General features: G+C 39.9%; 1 protein-coding gene across 1 annotated transcript; it reads right to left on the reverse strand.

The window, feature by feature from the left end:
- Positions 1 to 15,004, reverse strand: LOC134655754 (protein O-mannosyl-transferase 2). The gene is made up of 16 exons (XM_063511220.1): positions 14,908 to 15,004; positions 14,566 to 14,646; positions 14,178 to 14,262; positions 13,514 to 13,618; positions 12,917 to 13,025; positions 12,546 to 12,634; positions 12,234 to 12,422; positions 11,813 to 11,919; positions 11,443 to 11,635; positions 8,982 to 9,179; positions 7,562 to 7,672; positions 6,685 to 6,814; positions 5,324 to 5,472; positions 2,700 to 2,856; positions 1,085 to 1,228; positions 1 to 240 (listed from the first exon to the last, which is right to left on the reverse strand). Exons 1-16 carry the CDS (start codon positions 14,952 to 14,954, stop codon positions 23 to 25), a joined length of 2,112 nt encoding a protein of 703 aa, XP_063367290.1. The 5' UTR covers positions 14,955 to 15,004; the 3' UTR covers positions 1 to 22.
- Between the last annotated feature and the right edge of the window lie 141 nt (positions 15,005 to 15,145).

A 15,145-nucleotide genomic window follows, 5' to 3' on the forward strand; every position in this document is an offset into this window, starting at 1 on the left:
TGGCTCTTAGTGAATTAAATATCTAAAACTCCCAAGACTCAAGCCACTTGAGTCCCGCCATAGTGGAATTAGGCTCGTGTGCAAGCGGACCGCTCATGCCATAAGCCAGAGGGGAAAACAGGTAGAAACTGTACACGGTAGTGGACAACACAAGGCCTATAGCTCCTTGGTAGATAGCACGGCCGAGCTCCGGGGTCAGGTAAGCCTTGATGCTTTTTAGGAGATATTCGGTGAGAATACCTGGAAAGAAAAAGGTGGTTAGAATTTCTTGTGATTAATTCCATTTATGATCAGATGATCACATATTATCATATTACATACAGAACATCATACAATTCATAAATAAACCGTTCTAAACGCGTGTTATGCCTTGAGACTATTAGTTTTGATTTTATGCTCGACTTAAAAGAAAACTTAGAATGCGAGATGTACAAAAGACGCCATATTTTGTTAAGTGATGGAAGCTAAAGTCTATTTTTTTATTCGGTAGACTAAAATGACATTTCATAGTATGAGATGACACATGATGTTCATACTATGAAATGTCATTTCAGTCTACGGAATAAAAAAATAGACTTTAGAATGGGGTTGGCAACTGTCAAAGGTTTGCATAATGCTAATGGGGTTGGCCGGTCGAAGTATTTAGCAGATGGCGCCATCATAGCTTGCCCCTTTTTCTATGAGATTTGGCTTTAAGGGCTGGCATCCAGGGCATAAAAAAAATTTGACACAATTCTAGGGAATGACAGGGCAAGCTATGATGGCGCCATCTGCTAAATACTGCGGCCAACCCCATTAGGCAAGGATATAGGTAATTATTAATTATTTCTTTTCATTCTATTTAAATAAATTTATCTGTCAAATTACATTGTCAGTCTATCAAAAATATAACTGAACTTAATGATGATATGCTGTTCTCATAAAGCCAGATACTTATTAGCAGAACCGTATTAATGGCGAGGCGAGCCCATTTCGTGGTAAACAATATGTAATTATGAATTTCTAACCTTTGTCATGTTACTTTTGTATGTTTAACTAGTTTATCACGAAAAATAAATGATTTATGATTTATGAATTTGGTTACCCGTTAGCATGGAACTGAAGACCAATGCAGGGAAGTAGTGGTGGAAGTACAGCACCCGCCCCATCGCCCAGAAGGGTACGTAGTGCAACGCCCAGCCAATGAAGCTCCAGCCTGCTGCGTTTAGGAGCCTTGCATTTTCGCCACCTGTGTTCAAATAATAATATAAAAGTAGGAAATTTTAATTATTATTAGGTGTGGTTTGGACACGTGGAAAAAATGAAAGAAGGCTGACAAAGAGAGTGTATAAGGGAAACATCAAACATCATCAAACATCAACATTTATTCAGCAAATAGGCCACAAGGGCACTTTTACACGTCAACATGGAATTTACATACAGCAAAAAAAAACACATCTACAATTATAAAATACAACTTTCTAAGCCGCAAATATAAAATCAAACTAAAGTATTACATAGAGATGTATAAAGTCTCAAAATGTCGAATTACAAAAAAAAAACGCTATAACAATAGTATTGAAAAAAGCGGCCAAGTGCGAGTCGGACTCGCCCATGAAGGGTTCCGTATTTAGGCGATTTATGACGTATTAAAAAAAAACTACTTACTAGATCTCGTTCAAACCAATTTTCGGTGGAAGTTTACATGGTAATGTACATCTTATATTTTTTTTAGTTTTATCATTCTCTTATTTTAGAAGTTACAGGGGGGGGGGACACACATTTTACCACTTTGGAAGTGTCTCTCGCGCAAACTATTCAGTTTAGAAAAAAATGATATTAGAAACATCAATATCATTTTTGAAGACCTATCCATAGATACCCCACACGTATGGGTTTGATGAAAAAATTTTTTTTGAGTTTCAGTTCGAAGTATGGGGAACCCCAATAAATTATTGTTTTTTTTCTATTTTTGTGTGAAAATCTTAATGCGGTTCACAGAATACATCTACTTACCAAGTTTCAACAGTATAGTTCTTATAGTTTCGGAGAAAAGTGGCTGTGACATACGGACGGACAGACGGACAGACGGACAGACGGACAGACAGACAGACATGACGAATCTATAAGGGTTCCGTTTTTTGCCATTTGGCTACGGAACCCTAAAAAAGAGCACAAAGATACAAAACTATAATCTAAAATTATTTAGAGATGTAAATGTCTCTAAGTGTGTAGGGAGAAGTAAAAGAGGGAGTTGGAAGGGGCAGACCTAGGTGGACTTTCTCCGATCAGATCGGGGAAATCCTGAAGAAAGGTCAGGTCAAGAGCACCCTAAACCGGCGAGCGTGTATGAGGAATGTTATGAAAGTAACGGAAGCGAAAGAGGTATGTCAGGATCGTAGCAAGTGGAAATCCGTGGTCTCTGCCTACCCCTCCGGGAAATAGGCGTGATTATATGTATGTATGTATGTATGTATGTAGGTTTAAATTAGGCGGTTTGGCAAGAAGTTATTATGGTCAACTTCTAGCTGACTGAAGGCTGGGCTACATGAAGCTGACTTGTATTATTAAGCGCCACTTGCCCCAACTCGCTAACCCGAGGTTAACCGGTTAAACCATTAACCCAGTGTCAAATTGTACTGGTAACCATAGTAACCCCAGGTTTAACCAGTTAACCCCGGGTTAGTGAATGGTGCAAGTGGGCCTAAAAAAATACCTACCTTGCAACACGATGCCACGCGCCTGCGCCCTCTTCTCCCTAACTGAGTTAACGACGTAAATGACAAAGAACACGGCGAGGAACGCGAGATTGGTCCACCACACCACCGGGTTGCCCAGCAGGTACACTCTGTGCGCGCTGCCGGAGAAGAATTGGCCCTGTAACCAAATAGAGCAGTCAGTATAAGTTTGTAGCTTTCTAATAGACCCCGAAGGCTAATCCTATTGTCTATTGTTCAGTAAAACCGCACGTGCTACTTACCTGCAAAAAAGGGTCCTAATTATTCTATTTGGCACCTGAGCGCAGGCCAGTCCAACGCTCAAAAAACCAGTGTAGGTGCGCTCTCCGATAACGCGCCTTTGTTACGCATCTCGATGACACATTTTAGACTGGTTCTGTAGCGTTCGACTCGCCGGCACTCAGTAACCGAAGTACCGATTTTTTATGCAGGTGGTTGTGGCACGTGGCACGAGCGGTTTTACTTAACAATAGACAATAGGATTAGCCTTCGGGGTCTATTAGAAAGCTACAAACTATACCTACAGGTAAAGAGACAGGCAGGAGGCAGATTAAGGGTCGGTTGCACCAAACTGTTCGTATCGTTAAAGAGTTCGCTAAAGGGTGTAGCAGGATAAGCCTTCAAAAATTGCCCCCAAAGCTTTGAGTTCAAAACTACTACCAGTTGATGCCCCGTCAAATGAAAATAATCCACACCAATTTTTAACCCTCTACTGCCGCCTGGAACCCCGTGACATTCATTTAACCCTAAAAAGTTTTTATTTTTTTTCTCAAAAAGTATAAAACGGACAATTATGAAATTTTTCATAAATGTTGATGTCATCTATACAAACTATCAAAAAAAAACTAACTCTCTACTTACTTATTTTCCTAGAAAAAAACCTAAATAAAAAAATAAAACATCCTGTATATCAGTTCAAGCTCGTCGTACTATCACCATTTTTGTACTAATTATTAACCAACTACCTATCTACATAATATATAAGTTTCATGTAAATAACAAAGGTGGAACAGTGTGAAAATATAAGTATTGTTCAGTACGTACCATGTATGTAACACGCTTACCAAACGTTGACGACAAAAAGATATCGTAGTAGAAGATATCGGCCCGCCAACCGGGAAGCCATCCGTAATCATTTTTTTTTGTTAATTACGAAAAAAATATTTGAAAATCGAACACGGCCAGCATCACGGCCGAGGGCCATTTTTTTTAATTTATTTCGCTTGCAGGACTCAAGAACTTACATAAAATGCTAAGTAACTCAATTACGTAGTACCTTTTTACAAAACAATAAAGTAAAATAAACAGAAACACTTGTTCGAATAAGTATTAATGAGTTTCATTTGTCCTCCATTTCAAATTAACAAAAAAAAAATGATTACGGATGGCTTCCCGGTTGGCGGGCCGATATCTTTTACTAGTGTCGTCAACGTTTGGTAAGCGTGTTACATACATGGTACGTACTGAACAATACTTATATTTTCACACTGTTCCACCTTTGTTATTTACATGAAACTTATATATTATGTAGATAGGTAGTTGGTTAAAAATTAGTACAAAAATGGTGATAGTACGACGAGCTTGAACTGATATACAGGGCGTTTTATTTTTTTATTTAGGTTTTTTTCTAGGAAAATAAGTAAGTAGAGAGTTAGTTTTTTTTTTGATAGTTTGTATAGATGACATCAACATTTATGAAAAATTTCATAATTGTCCGTTTTATACTTTTTGAGAAAAAAAATAAAAACTTTTTAGGGTTAAATGAATGTCACGGGGTTCCAGGCGGCAGTAGAGGGTTAAAAATTGGTGTGGATTATTTTCATTTGACGGGGCATCAACTGGTAGTAGTTTTGAACTCAAAGCTTTGGGGGCAATTTTTGAAGGCTTATCCTGCTACACCCTTTGTATGTATGGAAAGTTTCATAGTAAAGCGCCGGGGCGCGCCGGCTGACGTTGATCAGTCTGTCAAATGTGGTTGGTGCAACTGGCCCTAACCCTTTCACCGCCAATGACAACTGATGCGCGCGGCTACAGCCTAATATCAAGGTTCACGATGACGCACCGCACATGATAGGCGGGGCGTTTAAAGGGTTAATATTAGGACCCAGTGCATCTGACAATGGGAACGCGACTGATTTTGGTAAGTACCTAAACCCAAAACCCGTTTGCCTTCGGCTTCATTGCTTTTAATTCTTGCAAAATAGGTGCGGACCTAATATCGATCCTTGAGGAACACCAATTCAGATTCTAGAATGTACTAATCTTGAAATGTTTTTAGGAGTACTTTCTCAATGTTATCTGTGTAGTTATACATCTGTAAGACATCTAAATTCTTCCTTCCCAAAGTTTGCTAATATTAATAGTCAATTCTAATGATCTACGCAATCGAACGCCTCTAACAAGTCATATCATAAACATGTGGATTAAATACCGATTGTCTCATACTTGTGCCGTCTTTAGTCGACAGTTGACCGAGGGTACCGCCACTGCCTTAGCTTGCTAAATAGAGACCTCAAAATCTAAATGTCTAGTCCTTTAACTAGCCAATGTTTCTGGGGTAATTTTTTACCCCACATTTTAAACCTGGATAAAGACTGTGAACTTACCCGGTAGTTGATAGGCCACTGCCACGGCTGGCTTGTGACTTCGCCTTCTTTAGGCTTGAGTCCCGCGTTGCCCTGGAACATGACGGCGTGGGACTCTATGAATCGCTCTATGAAGCCCGATGCGTAGGCCTCGAAGCTTACTTTTGGCACTGTGAACAGAGAGCAACGGTTACAAAAAGGAGTGTACCAGGGTTTAAAGGGACGCGCATGTAACGGGATCCAATAGATTTTACCGAATTCAGAGAATTTGAAATTTGATTTAGAAATGTTGAACTAGAGCGTACAGACGAAGATAACTGAAACGATGAGCAAAGTGTAAAGCGTTATTCATAAAGGTCTGCTAAGTTAATCAGTTGATGATCGTCGTTTGTTCCTCTCTATGGCATAACGACAGATAGGGACAAACGACAATCATCATCTGATTAATTTAGCACCCGTTTATGAATAACGACATAAGTTTTTAATGTTTTTAGGGTTCCGTACCTCAAAAGGAAAAAACGGAACCCTAATAGGATCACTCGTGCGTCTGTCTGTCCGTCCGTCTATCACAGCCTATTTTCTCCGAAACTACTGGACCAATTAAGTTGAAATTTGGCACACATATGTAAGTTTGTGACCCAAAGATGGACGTGTAACGTAAATAAATTAATTTTAAATATGGAGGCCATTGTTGGGGGGTAAATGAGAAAATTAAAAAATAAAGTTTTTCAAACTATATCGTGTTATATAATCAAATGAAAGAGCTCATTGTTAGAATCTCAAATATATTTTTTTATAATTTTAGGATAAATAGTTTAGCAGTTATTCAAGAAAATAGGCAAAAAATGACCATTCCCCCCCCCCCCTTATCTCCGAAACTACTGGGTCTAAAATTTTGAAAAAAATACACAAAATAGTTCTTTACATATACGTAGATGACAGGAAAACCTATTAGAAATGTACAGTCAAGCGTGAGTCGGACTTAATGTACGGAACCCTTGGACGCGAGTCCGACTCGCGGATGAAAGGGAATAGGGAGATTAGGGAGTATTACTCCAATGTTTAGCCCCAGAGTGCAGCACTAGCGCCTTTAGAAAACCATAGAGTAACTTATACATACTGTACCTTAAACTGTTTTTTGACTAGTTTTCACATTGTCACATTGAAATCGAAACTCTGCTAACTGCCTTTTTATCGCTCGAATATGCAAGAGTGATAGAGATGATAGATAACAAAATATCGACTCTCTCTTTTGCAGTAGACACTTAGATTGTGACTTATTGTGGGAGTGGCGCCCCCTATGCAGTGTTACGCGTAATATTCCCTATAAAGCGACAGGTATCTTACACCTTTGCTTGTTTAGCCAACTTAAATCTACTTACGATCATCAAATACATTGTCCTCTACGTTCCACAGCGCATTTTTGTCCCTCAAGTTAGGGTTGCAAGCGACCTCTTGCTGCTCGTAACCCCACTTTGGTAACTGCTTGCCGGTCGTGGTCAGTGCGCATGCCTGCAAACAAACACAAATCATTGAAAAAAAAAAGTTATCATGGAATTTATGGAACATTCCGTGTTACGCGAACAAACGCTATTTTTTTTAATTTACACCCTGATGATGATAATACTGATTATAATGGTTTAGGCCTGAACTGGTGAAGAGTGGCCCATGACAGACCCCAATGGAAAGAGCTGGAGGAGGCCTTTGCCAAGCGGCACACTGAGTTAAGAGACACTCTAACTCAGAATAAAAGGGTTAAGCCCTTAGATAGATAGAATAGATAATGGTTTAGCTTAAAAATGTAATAATATCAAACAGCAACTCAGATTCCTAACATTCTCGTAAAAATCAAAAGTTAATTCATAAACGACACTGCTGAAATCCACCATCAACACAGACGGTGTTGGATCCACTTATTTTGTTGCAGTATGTACTAACAAAGAGAATTTGAAATAGAGGCGGATTGTCAAAGTAAATTAATTAGCCACAGTAAATTTACTGCCATAATATCTTTCGACAGCAGATTAAAACTGTTAGAACGCCATTTGACTTTGACCCTTATTCTTTCACTGATATGTGTTAATTTGTTAAATATTGAAATTAACACCATCTACTCGACGGTAGGCCAAAGGTATGGTGCAATATTTTCGAGAGATGGGGCCATTACCATGACAGTAACTCTCTATAAACTCTTATTCTCTTTGGTACTTATGCCATCTATACACTCCCTTATTAGTCATATTACGTTATGGTGCTCACTTGTAAATAGTGCACGAACATGAGTTTACTCTTGACAGTTTGTATTTCGTCCCCATCCTTGCCTCCGGCGATCACGATCTTCCATACATCGTTCGCGTCGCCAACTCCGTCCTAGAACGAACAATATGAATTTCATATCCATCATCTTCCTCGCGTTGTCCCGGCATTTTGCCACGGCTCATGGGAGCCTGGGGTCCGCTTGGCAACTAATCCCAGTAATTGGCGTGGGCACTAGTTTTTACGAAAGCGACTGCCATCTGACCTTCCAACCAAGAGGGTAAACTAGGCCCGCATTGGGATTAGTCCGGTTTCCTCACGATGTTTTCCTTCACCGAAAAGCGACTGGTAAATATCAAATGATAATTCAATTCATAAAAGATGTTCACATGCCAAACATAACAAAGGTAGCTAAAGGTGCTCTCCCACACAAACGGCAAGGCCTGATGAAGATTTTAAAGGCCTGTTGACCGCAAACGAGAGAGTCAAAATTGTGTTGTCTAACCTCGCTATCACCCTTGCATATTCGAGCGATAAAGAGGCAGATAGCCGAGTTTAGATTTTCGCGTTACCCGGGAGGCCCTTTGTAAACAAACCGCCTTGATGTATCAATGTCATATTTTAGTGTCTGTGAAAACTTGTCAATAAACAGTACAGGCACAATACGTATAGTTTGTCACAGGACTGTCTCATTTCAAACATAGAAGGAGAGAATTATACTATCTTTGTCTTACACTAGTACTAGCACCCAAAAGAAAAGGATGAGTATAGTTTCCTGGTTCTCAGTCAAGTCAAGTATCACAAAAAAGCGTGTTTGGTAAAGTTAAATCCCAGTCAGGTTTTAAAGAGTGACCCAGGAGAACGTAACGATGGCAATGAGTATATGATATTCCTCTAGCCCAGCGGTCGGCAACCTTTTAGCAGCCAAGGGCCACATAGTAGGTAACGAAGTTGTTAATATTTATGACCAGACTAGACATTGTCGTTTGTCAATATTACATACCAAATAGCCAGGGAGGCTCGCGGGCCGCAAGTGCCAGGTTCACGGGTCGCATGCGGCCCGCGGGCCGCAGGTTGCCGACCGCTGCTCTAGCCCATGTACATAGAGAAAAAAATACATAGAGTGCTCACTCCATACATCAGTTTTAGTAGCAAAAAGACTATTAGCATCTAGCATCGAGTAGCGGAACTATCAGTACTGCTACTTGACAATAGATGTAGTACCGGCCGGAAAGTCTTATGCTGTTGAGATAAGACTTTCCGGTCGGTGCTACATCTATTGTCAAGTAGCAGTACTGATAGTTCCGCTACTCGATGCTAGATGTAGACACTGATATTAATAGTCTGAACTGATGTATGGAGTGAGCACTCTTGTCTTATTATATTTCTCTATGCCCATGTATAAGATATTCCTCTAGCTTACTTCGCCGTATCCAGTAACTTGCATGCATTTCTGCGTGAGCGGCGCGCGCTCCCTGTGCGAGTGCAGGTTGCGCAAGGTCTGCGCATGCGTGAGCCGCACCAGGTCCCCGCTGCGCACGAGCACCGTGCCTGAGGGCGAGGATGCGTACGGCCGGACGATCCAGCGGTTGTTCTCGTCTTTGTGTGTGTATGTTGTTATCTGTGGAAGAGGAATAAATATTACTTTTTTTTCAGGCCCGATTGGACTAATGTGATTGGACTGAACCGGTGAGCTCCATCTTAGGCTCTGTCTTCACTTTCCATCAGGTGTGACTAGAGCCAATCGCCGATCAGTTTATAATTTAAAAAAAATGTATTGGACTAGCAGGTAAGTTTCATAGCAGAAGAATTAGTGTACAAATAACAACACTCTTAACTGTCCATCGATGGACCTTATGCCTTTTGTAATAAGGTTTACGAACTGTCTGTTAACAGTGTGGGCGATGGTACGTTATATTATTACCTATGAAAGGAATAGATTACTGATCTCTGACTAATTTTAAATGGGGTAAATCAAAATTAAAGTCCAATCTTGGTTGGAATGTGTCAAAAACTGTGGATTGCGATTACAAAGAGCACTTCAGCGAAAGGGTTCTATTGAAATAAATTGACTGATTTTTGTCTATACATAAAGTATATTTCAATTTCAATTATTTATTTAAATCTAATCCATAATTGATCCATAATTGTTAGTACTTACAACCACGGTATATTCTATACGGTTTATCTTTTACGCTCTTTTCTGTAAGCGTACGAGTAAGTTGGCAGTTTATTACACTTACAAATTCTCACTTATCACTGGTAACGTTTCCTTGCAACGCTATCTCTGTTGAGCTTCGTTTATGTTACTCGTAAGTCTCGTAACACTTGAGAGACCGCTAGCGCTCCCGTAAAGAACATTGGGGTAGAATAGAGACTTTAACCGTCAACAAATAAAGCTCACATTGACCTGTTGCTGCCTAGCGCCGACCCTCTTAACAACAGACTGTTCCTTATGAAACTTGGGAATAGCGACTTTAACAGTTAAAGAATAAACCTCAAATTACCTGTTGCTGCCTCGCGCCGACCCCGGCCGGGTACAGATGGTGATGCGAGTGTAAGTACCCCCCAGTGCGATGTTTCCTCAATGTGACTACTGCCCCATAGGCCAGTACGCGAGGGGCACTGGCGTTGTGAAGACCGTTCCTTATGAAACTTGGGAATAGCGACTTTAACAGTTAACTAATAAAGCTCATATTACCTGTTGCTGCCTAGCGCCAACCCCGGCCAGGTACAGATGATGATGCGAGTGTAAGTACCCCCCCTCCAGTGCGATGGTTCCTCAATGTCACTACTGCCCCATAGGCCAGTAAGCGAGGGGCACTGGCGTCGTGAAGACTGTTCCTAATGAAACTTGGGAATAGCGACTTTAACAGTTAAAGAATAAAGCTCAAATTACCTGTTGCTGCCTCGCGCCGACCCCGGCCGGGTACAGATGGTGAGGCGAGTGTAAGTACCCCCCTCCAGTGCGATGGTTCCTCAATGTGACTACTGCCCCATAGGCCAGTAAGCGAGGGGCACTGGCGTCGTGAAGACTGTTCCTAATGAAACTTGGGAATAGCGACTTTAACAGTTAAAGAATAAAGCTCAAATTACCTGTTGCTGCCTAGCGCCAACCCCGGCCAGGTACAGATGATGATGCGAGTGTAAGTACCCCCCTCCAGTGCGATGGTTCTTCAATGTCACTACTGCCCCATAGGCCAGTACGCGAGGGGCACTGGCGTTGTGAAGACTGTTCCTTATGAAACTTGGGAATAGCGACTTTAACAGTTAACTAATAAAGCTCATATTACCTGTTGCTGCCTAGCGCCAACCCCGGCCAGGTACAGATGATGATGCGAGTGTAAGTACCCCCCTCCAGTGCGATGGTTCTTCAATGTCACTACTGCCCCATAGGCCAGTACGCGAGGGGCACTGGCGTTGTGAAGACTGTTCCTTATGAAACTTGGGAATAGCGACTTTAACAGTTAACTAATAAAGCTCATATTACCTGTTGCTGCCTAGCGCCGACCCCGGCCGGGTACAGATGGTGATGCGAGTGTAAGTACCCCCCTCCAGTGCGATGGTTCTTCAATGTCACTACTGCCCCATAGGCCAGTACGCGAGGGGCACTGGCGTTGTGAAGACTGTTCCTTATGAAACTTGGGAATAGCGACTTTAACAGTTAACTAATAAAGCTCATATTACCTGTTGCTGCCTAGCGCCGACCCCGGCCGGGTACAGATGGTGATGCGAGTGTAAGTACCCCCCTCCAGTGCGATGGTTCTTCAATGTCACTACTGCCCCATAGGCTAGTACGCGAGGGGCACTGGCGTTGTGAAGACTGTTCCTTATGAAACTTGGGAATAGCGACTTTAACAGTTAAAGAATAAAGCTCATATTACCTGTTGCTGCCTAGCGCCGACCCCGGCCGGGTACAGATGATGATGAGAGTGTAAGTACCCCCCTCCAGTGCGATGGTTCTTCAATGTCACTACTGCCCCATAGGCTAGTACGCGAGGGGCGCTGGCGTTGTGAAGACTGTTTCCTATAAGGCGCGCTTGGAAACCGGATGAGTAGAACCCGTCGCCGTTTCCACTGTTAAAATTTAATTTAAGTAATGTTTAGTTAAATTTCAATAAGGAAAGTAATGGAATGAAATGAAATAATTTATTAATAACATAGTTACAGGTCAGATACCATTGTTGATAGTGTTTGCCAGGATGGATAATTTTGAAGCATCTGTGTTCATAATCATCACGTGTAGTAACTAACCTTTTTGACAATACAGTAAGATGTATCCAGAAGAAGAACACGTAGAGAGCGGCAGGCCACAAGATTAGAGTGATGGTTCTACCAATCAGATGTTTCACGGTGAGGCTCTGAAAGGAATAGTAAAAATTGTAAGTGGAATGTGTACTAACCAAAAAGTATTCCATCAAATATGTCACTTTCCTGAAAACACAAAAATGCTGTTCTCTACCGATTGCATTTCTCAACCTATTCTCGTGAAATTTTGTGAGCATGGCGAAAATCGAAGTTCGCAAATTGCGGGCATTTTTCTCTGTCACTCTAATTACGTCTTCATTGGAGAACAATCCCCACAATTTGCGAATTGCGGTTTTCGCGGTAGCCCCCCAGCTTCGATAATTATAAGGAAATTTTATAGTATATGTATAGGTAACTATAACATTACCACAGGTTTTGTAAGGTCTCCAAGGACCTCCCACAAGTCAGCCACAGTCCGCAGCCCCACAAACAGCACGACGAACAGCCCCACGAACTTGACAGACATGGTGCAGGCCAGCGAAGCACCGAGCAACAGCTGCCAGGTTATGAGAGTCGGTGAGAACGGCGCGTGACCTTCGGTGGTGAGCGTGCGGACCTGAGCAATGAAAAACGCTTGTAACTAATGAGACAGAAACTACACATATTTTAGCTCGGACGTAATTAAAAATATACCAATCATGCAAGATATCTTTTTTCTGTAAATATTGTATTTATGTACCTTCATAGCACCATAAATCGAGCAGCTCATAAAAAACAGCAAAATTGGGTCCAATAAAATATACCGGTTTAAAGTTAGAAAACCAACATCTGAAACAATACACATTGCAAATAATGTAAAATATTATATTCTAATTTTGAGTCTGTAGGTTTATGTGGGACACAGTGGGAGTTAGCTTCTGTCCACGATTTCTATAGTTAAGAAGCTTTAACTTTAAGTATAAAAAGCATAAACTATAAAGTAGATGACTATAGTACATGTAGATGTGATAAATTACATGAAATCCGTACGGCAGTTTTTGCGTGATTGAACAAAAAACATCAAAATAAAACAAATACTTTTACATTAATAATATATAGGATGATTCATACCACATAATAAGAGCATTGTTCCTATAAAAGTGGAGTCTAATGACTTTGTCATCTCCCATAATGATAAAAATGTCAATGGAATGACAAGGGCTCCCAATGTTGTACAGAACTGTAAAAAGAAACACAATATATTATATAGTTTGTCAAAAGACTGTCTCATTTCAAACATAGACAATCATACTATCTTTGTCTTACACTAGTACTTGCACTCAAAAGAAAAGGAAGAGTATAGTTTTCCTGGTTCTTACTGACTGACAAATTGACAAATAATGCTATTTTAATTTATTTATACTTTTCAGTATTTTTTACGAAATTTGACACAAGTAGATCAGAGGCATCTGTCTGACTGTTACCACAAGCAATGAGCTAGTTCATTCATGAATATAGGCAGGATATAGGTAGTCTACATTTATATGTGCAGTAAGCTGTAGAGATAACTGACCCCCGCTGGGGGGACTTTACCTCTGCAGCTTACTGTACATTTCTTTGCGAGAAATTAATTGATAGTCTATTGCATTCTTGCCCTGAGTTGAACAGCTACCAGATGGTATAGAAATAGGTGGTATAATTATTAAGGCATCTAACTAAATAACTTACAATTCTCATGCCTTCATATTTGGCGTCATCATACTTGTCTCCGGGCTTGTCAAAAGGAAAGGTGCCATCATATCCTGTCAGCTTGCCTGACAACGCAATGAGCATCTGGAATATTAACAACATTCAGAATTAACTTCTTGATTTAATTTGATACCTCAACAAATAATTTACAGTTAAGTTAACCATTTCGTTGCGTGTTCCATTTTCAAAAACAGCTGTGGCACCGAACAACTATTTCATGACACAACAGGCGTGCCTTATGCCATAGAATATGATGGCACGTCTATCGTGTCATATGACACACGTTAAAAACATTGATGACACGCCTGACGTGCCATCCACACTGAATTGGTTAACCTGCTTGCTGTGGCAGTTAGTTTAACTCATAGCTAAGCATTTGTCTCAAATCTTTCAAGATTGTCACATACTAACTAACTAGACAATAGAATATAATTTAATTTCATTAACCAGCACCTGTTGTCTGATGTTAAGGACCCATTGTTATAGAGTTGTCTATTTGGTAGCTATATTCTTTTACTTTACTGTGTTTTAGCGCAACAACTTTAACTTACAACTTGAAATACTGGAACTTGGAATAAGTTTCTGTTCTATTGTTAAGTTTTTATTCTAGAAAATTTCCAAATATATTTTTTAAGTCATTTACCTTGCCAAGAGGAGGATGTACATCAAAGAAGAAAGTCCTGTTTATGTACCAACTTCCCATTTTGCCAAAATGAGTTTCATCCCAGCTGAAAACAATAAATAGCATGTTAGAAATTGGGAAGTCCAGTCTCTGATATTATTTGAATATCATTTATTATTGATTTGATTTAGATTCAGATTAAAAAAAAAAACTTTTTATTACTGACTCTCAACATACTAACTGGTATTCTAATAAAAAAAGTAGCAAAACTCTCAATTTTATTAACTAAGGTCTCAAAATTTGCTCAATTTGGAATCCAAAACTTTTGTAAGTCCTATAATTTTTTTCTGAACTTTCTGAGGTCTTGGAAAGTATTAGCAACTGCACATCTATTTTATTCTATACATACCATACGTGATCTGGTTCCAATACTTTGTAGAACCTTGTCACAAATGTGGCGCCGCACAGCACACCAAATGTTATCCACCACCTATAACCACAACAGTGTTTGACTTTTATATTTTTAGACACTTTTAAATATTTAATATCAAGTTCTGATTAGGTAAAATTATATCAATTTACTATACTATAGAATTTCGAAATAAAAGAATGGACTTTTAACATATTTGAATTTGTAAGTATTGTAAGTTTTTTAGTCTGGACGAGCCTAAATAAAGAGATATTTTAAAAATAAAATTTTGCGAAAGTTTGTAAATACTTAGTGTGTAATGTTAATGTGAGAGTTACTTACAATTTTGTAGATGAATTGTTAGGGCTAGTTTTTACTTTATTAGACATTTTTGAGACTATTGTTCCTAGTAATTTCAAACATTTATTACAAATTTTATATGATTATAACACGAATAAAATCCATAACGGTACTTCTACTCCTATTGCGAACGTCACTGATTTCATTCGTGACTTGACACTTGACAGTGACAGCACCTTAACACTTGACAGTCGAGCGTTCCAAAGTGTATAATGGTTTT

This window comes from Cydia amplana, chromosome 17 (assembly GCF_948474715.1).
Source record: "Cydia amplana chromosome 17, ilCydAmpl1.1, whole genome shotgun sequence".
NCBI lineage: Eukaryota > Metazoa > Arthropoda > Insecta > Lepidoptera > Tortricidae > Cydia > Cydia amplana.

Bases quoted from the DNA above. Each gene is read 5' to 3' on its own strand.
- LOC134655754 (XM_063511220.1), bottom strand. From the start codon at position 14,954: ATGTCTAATAAAGTAAAAACTAGCCCTAACAATTCATCTACAAAATT. The intron at 13,026-13,513 runs GTAAGTTATTTA...TTCTTTTTACAG, and splicing joins AATATGAAGGCATGAGAATT to TTCTGTACAACATTGGGAGC. The intron at 12,635-12,916 runs GTATGAATCATC...GTATTGTTTCAG, and splicing joins AACAATGCTCTTATTATGTG to ATGTTGGTTTTCTAACTTTA.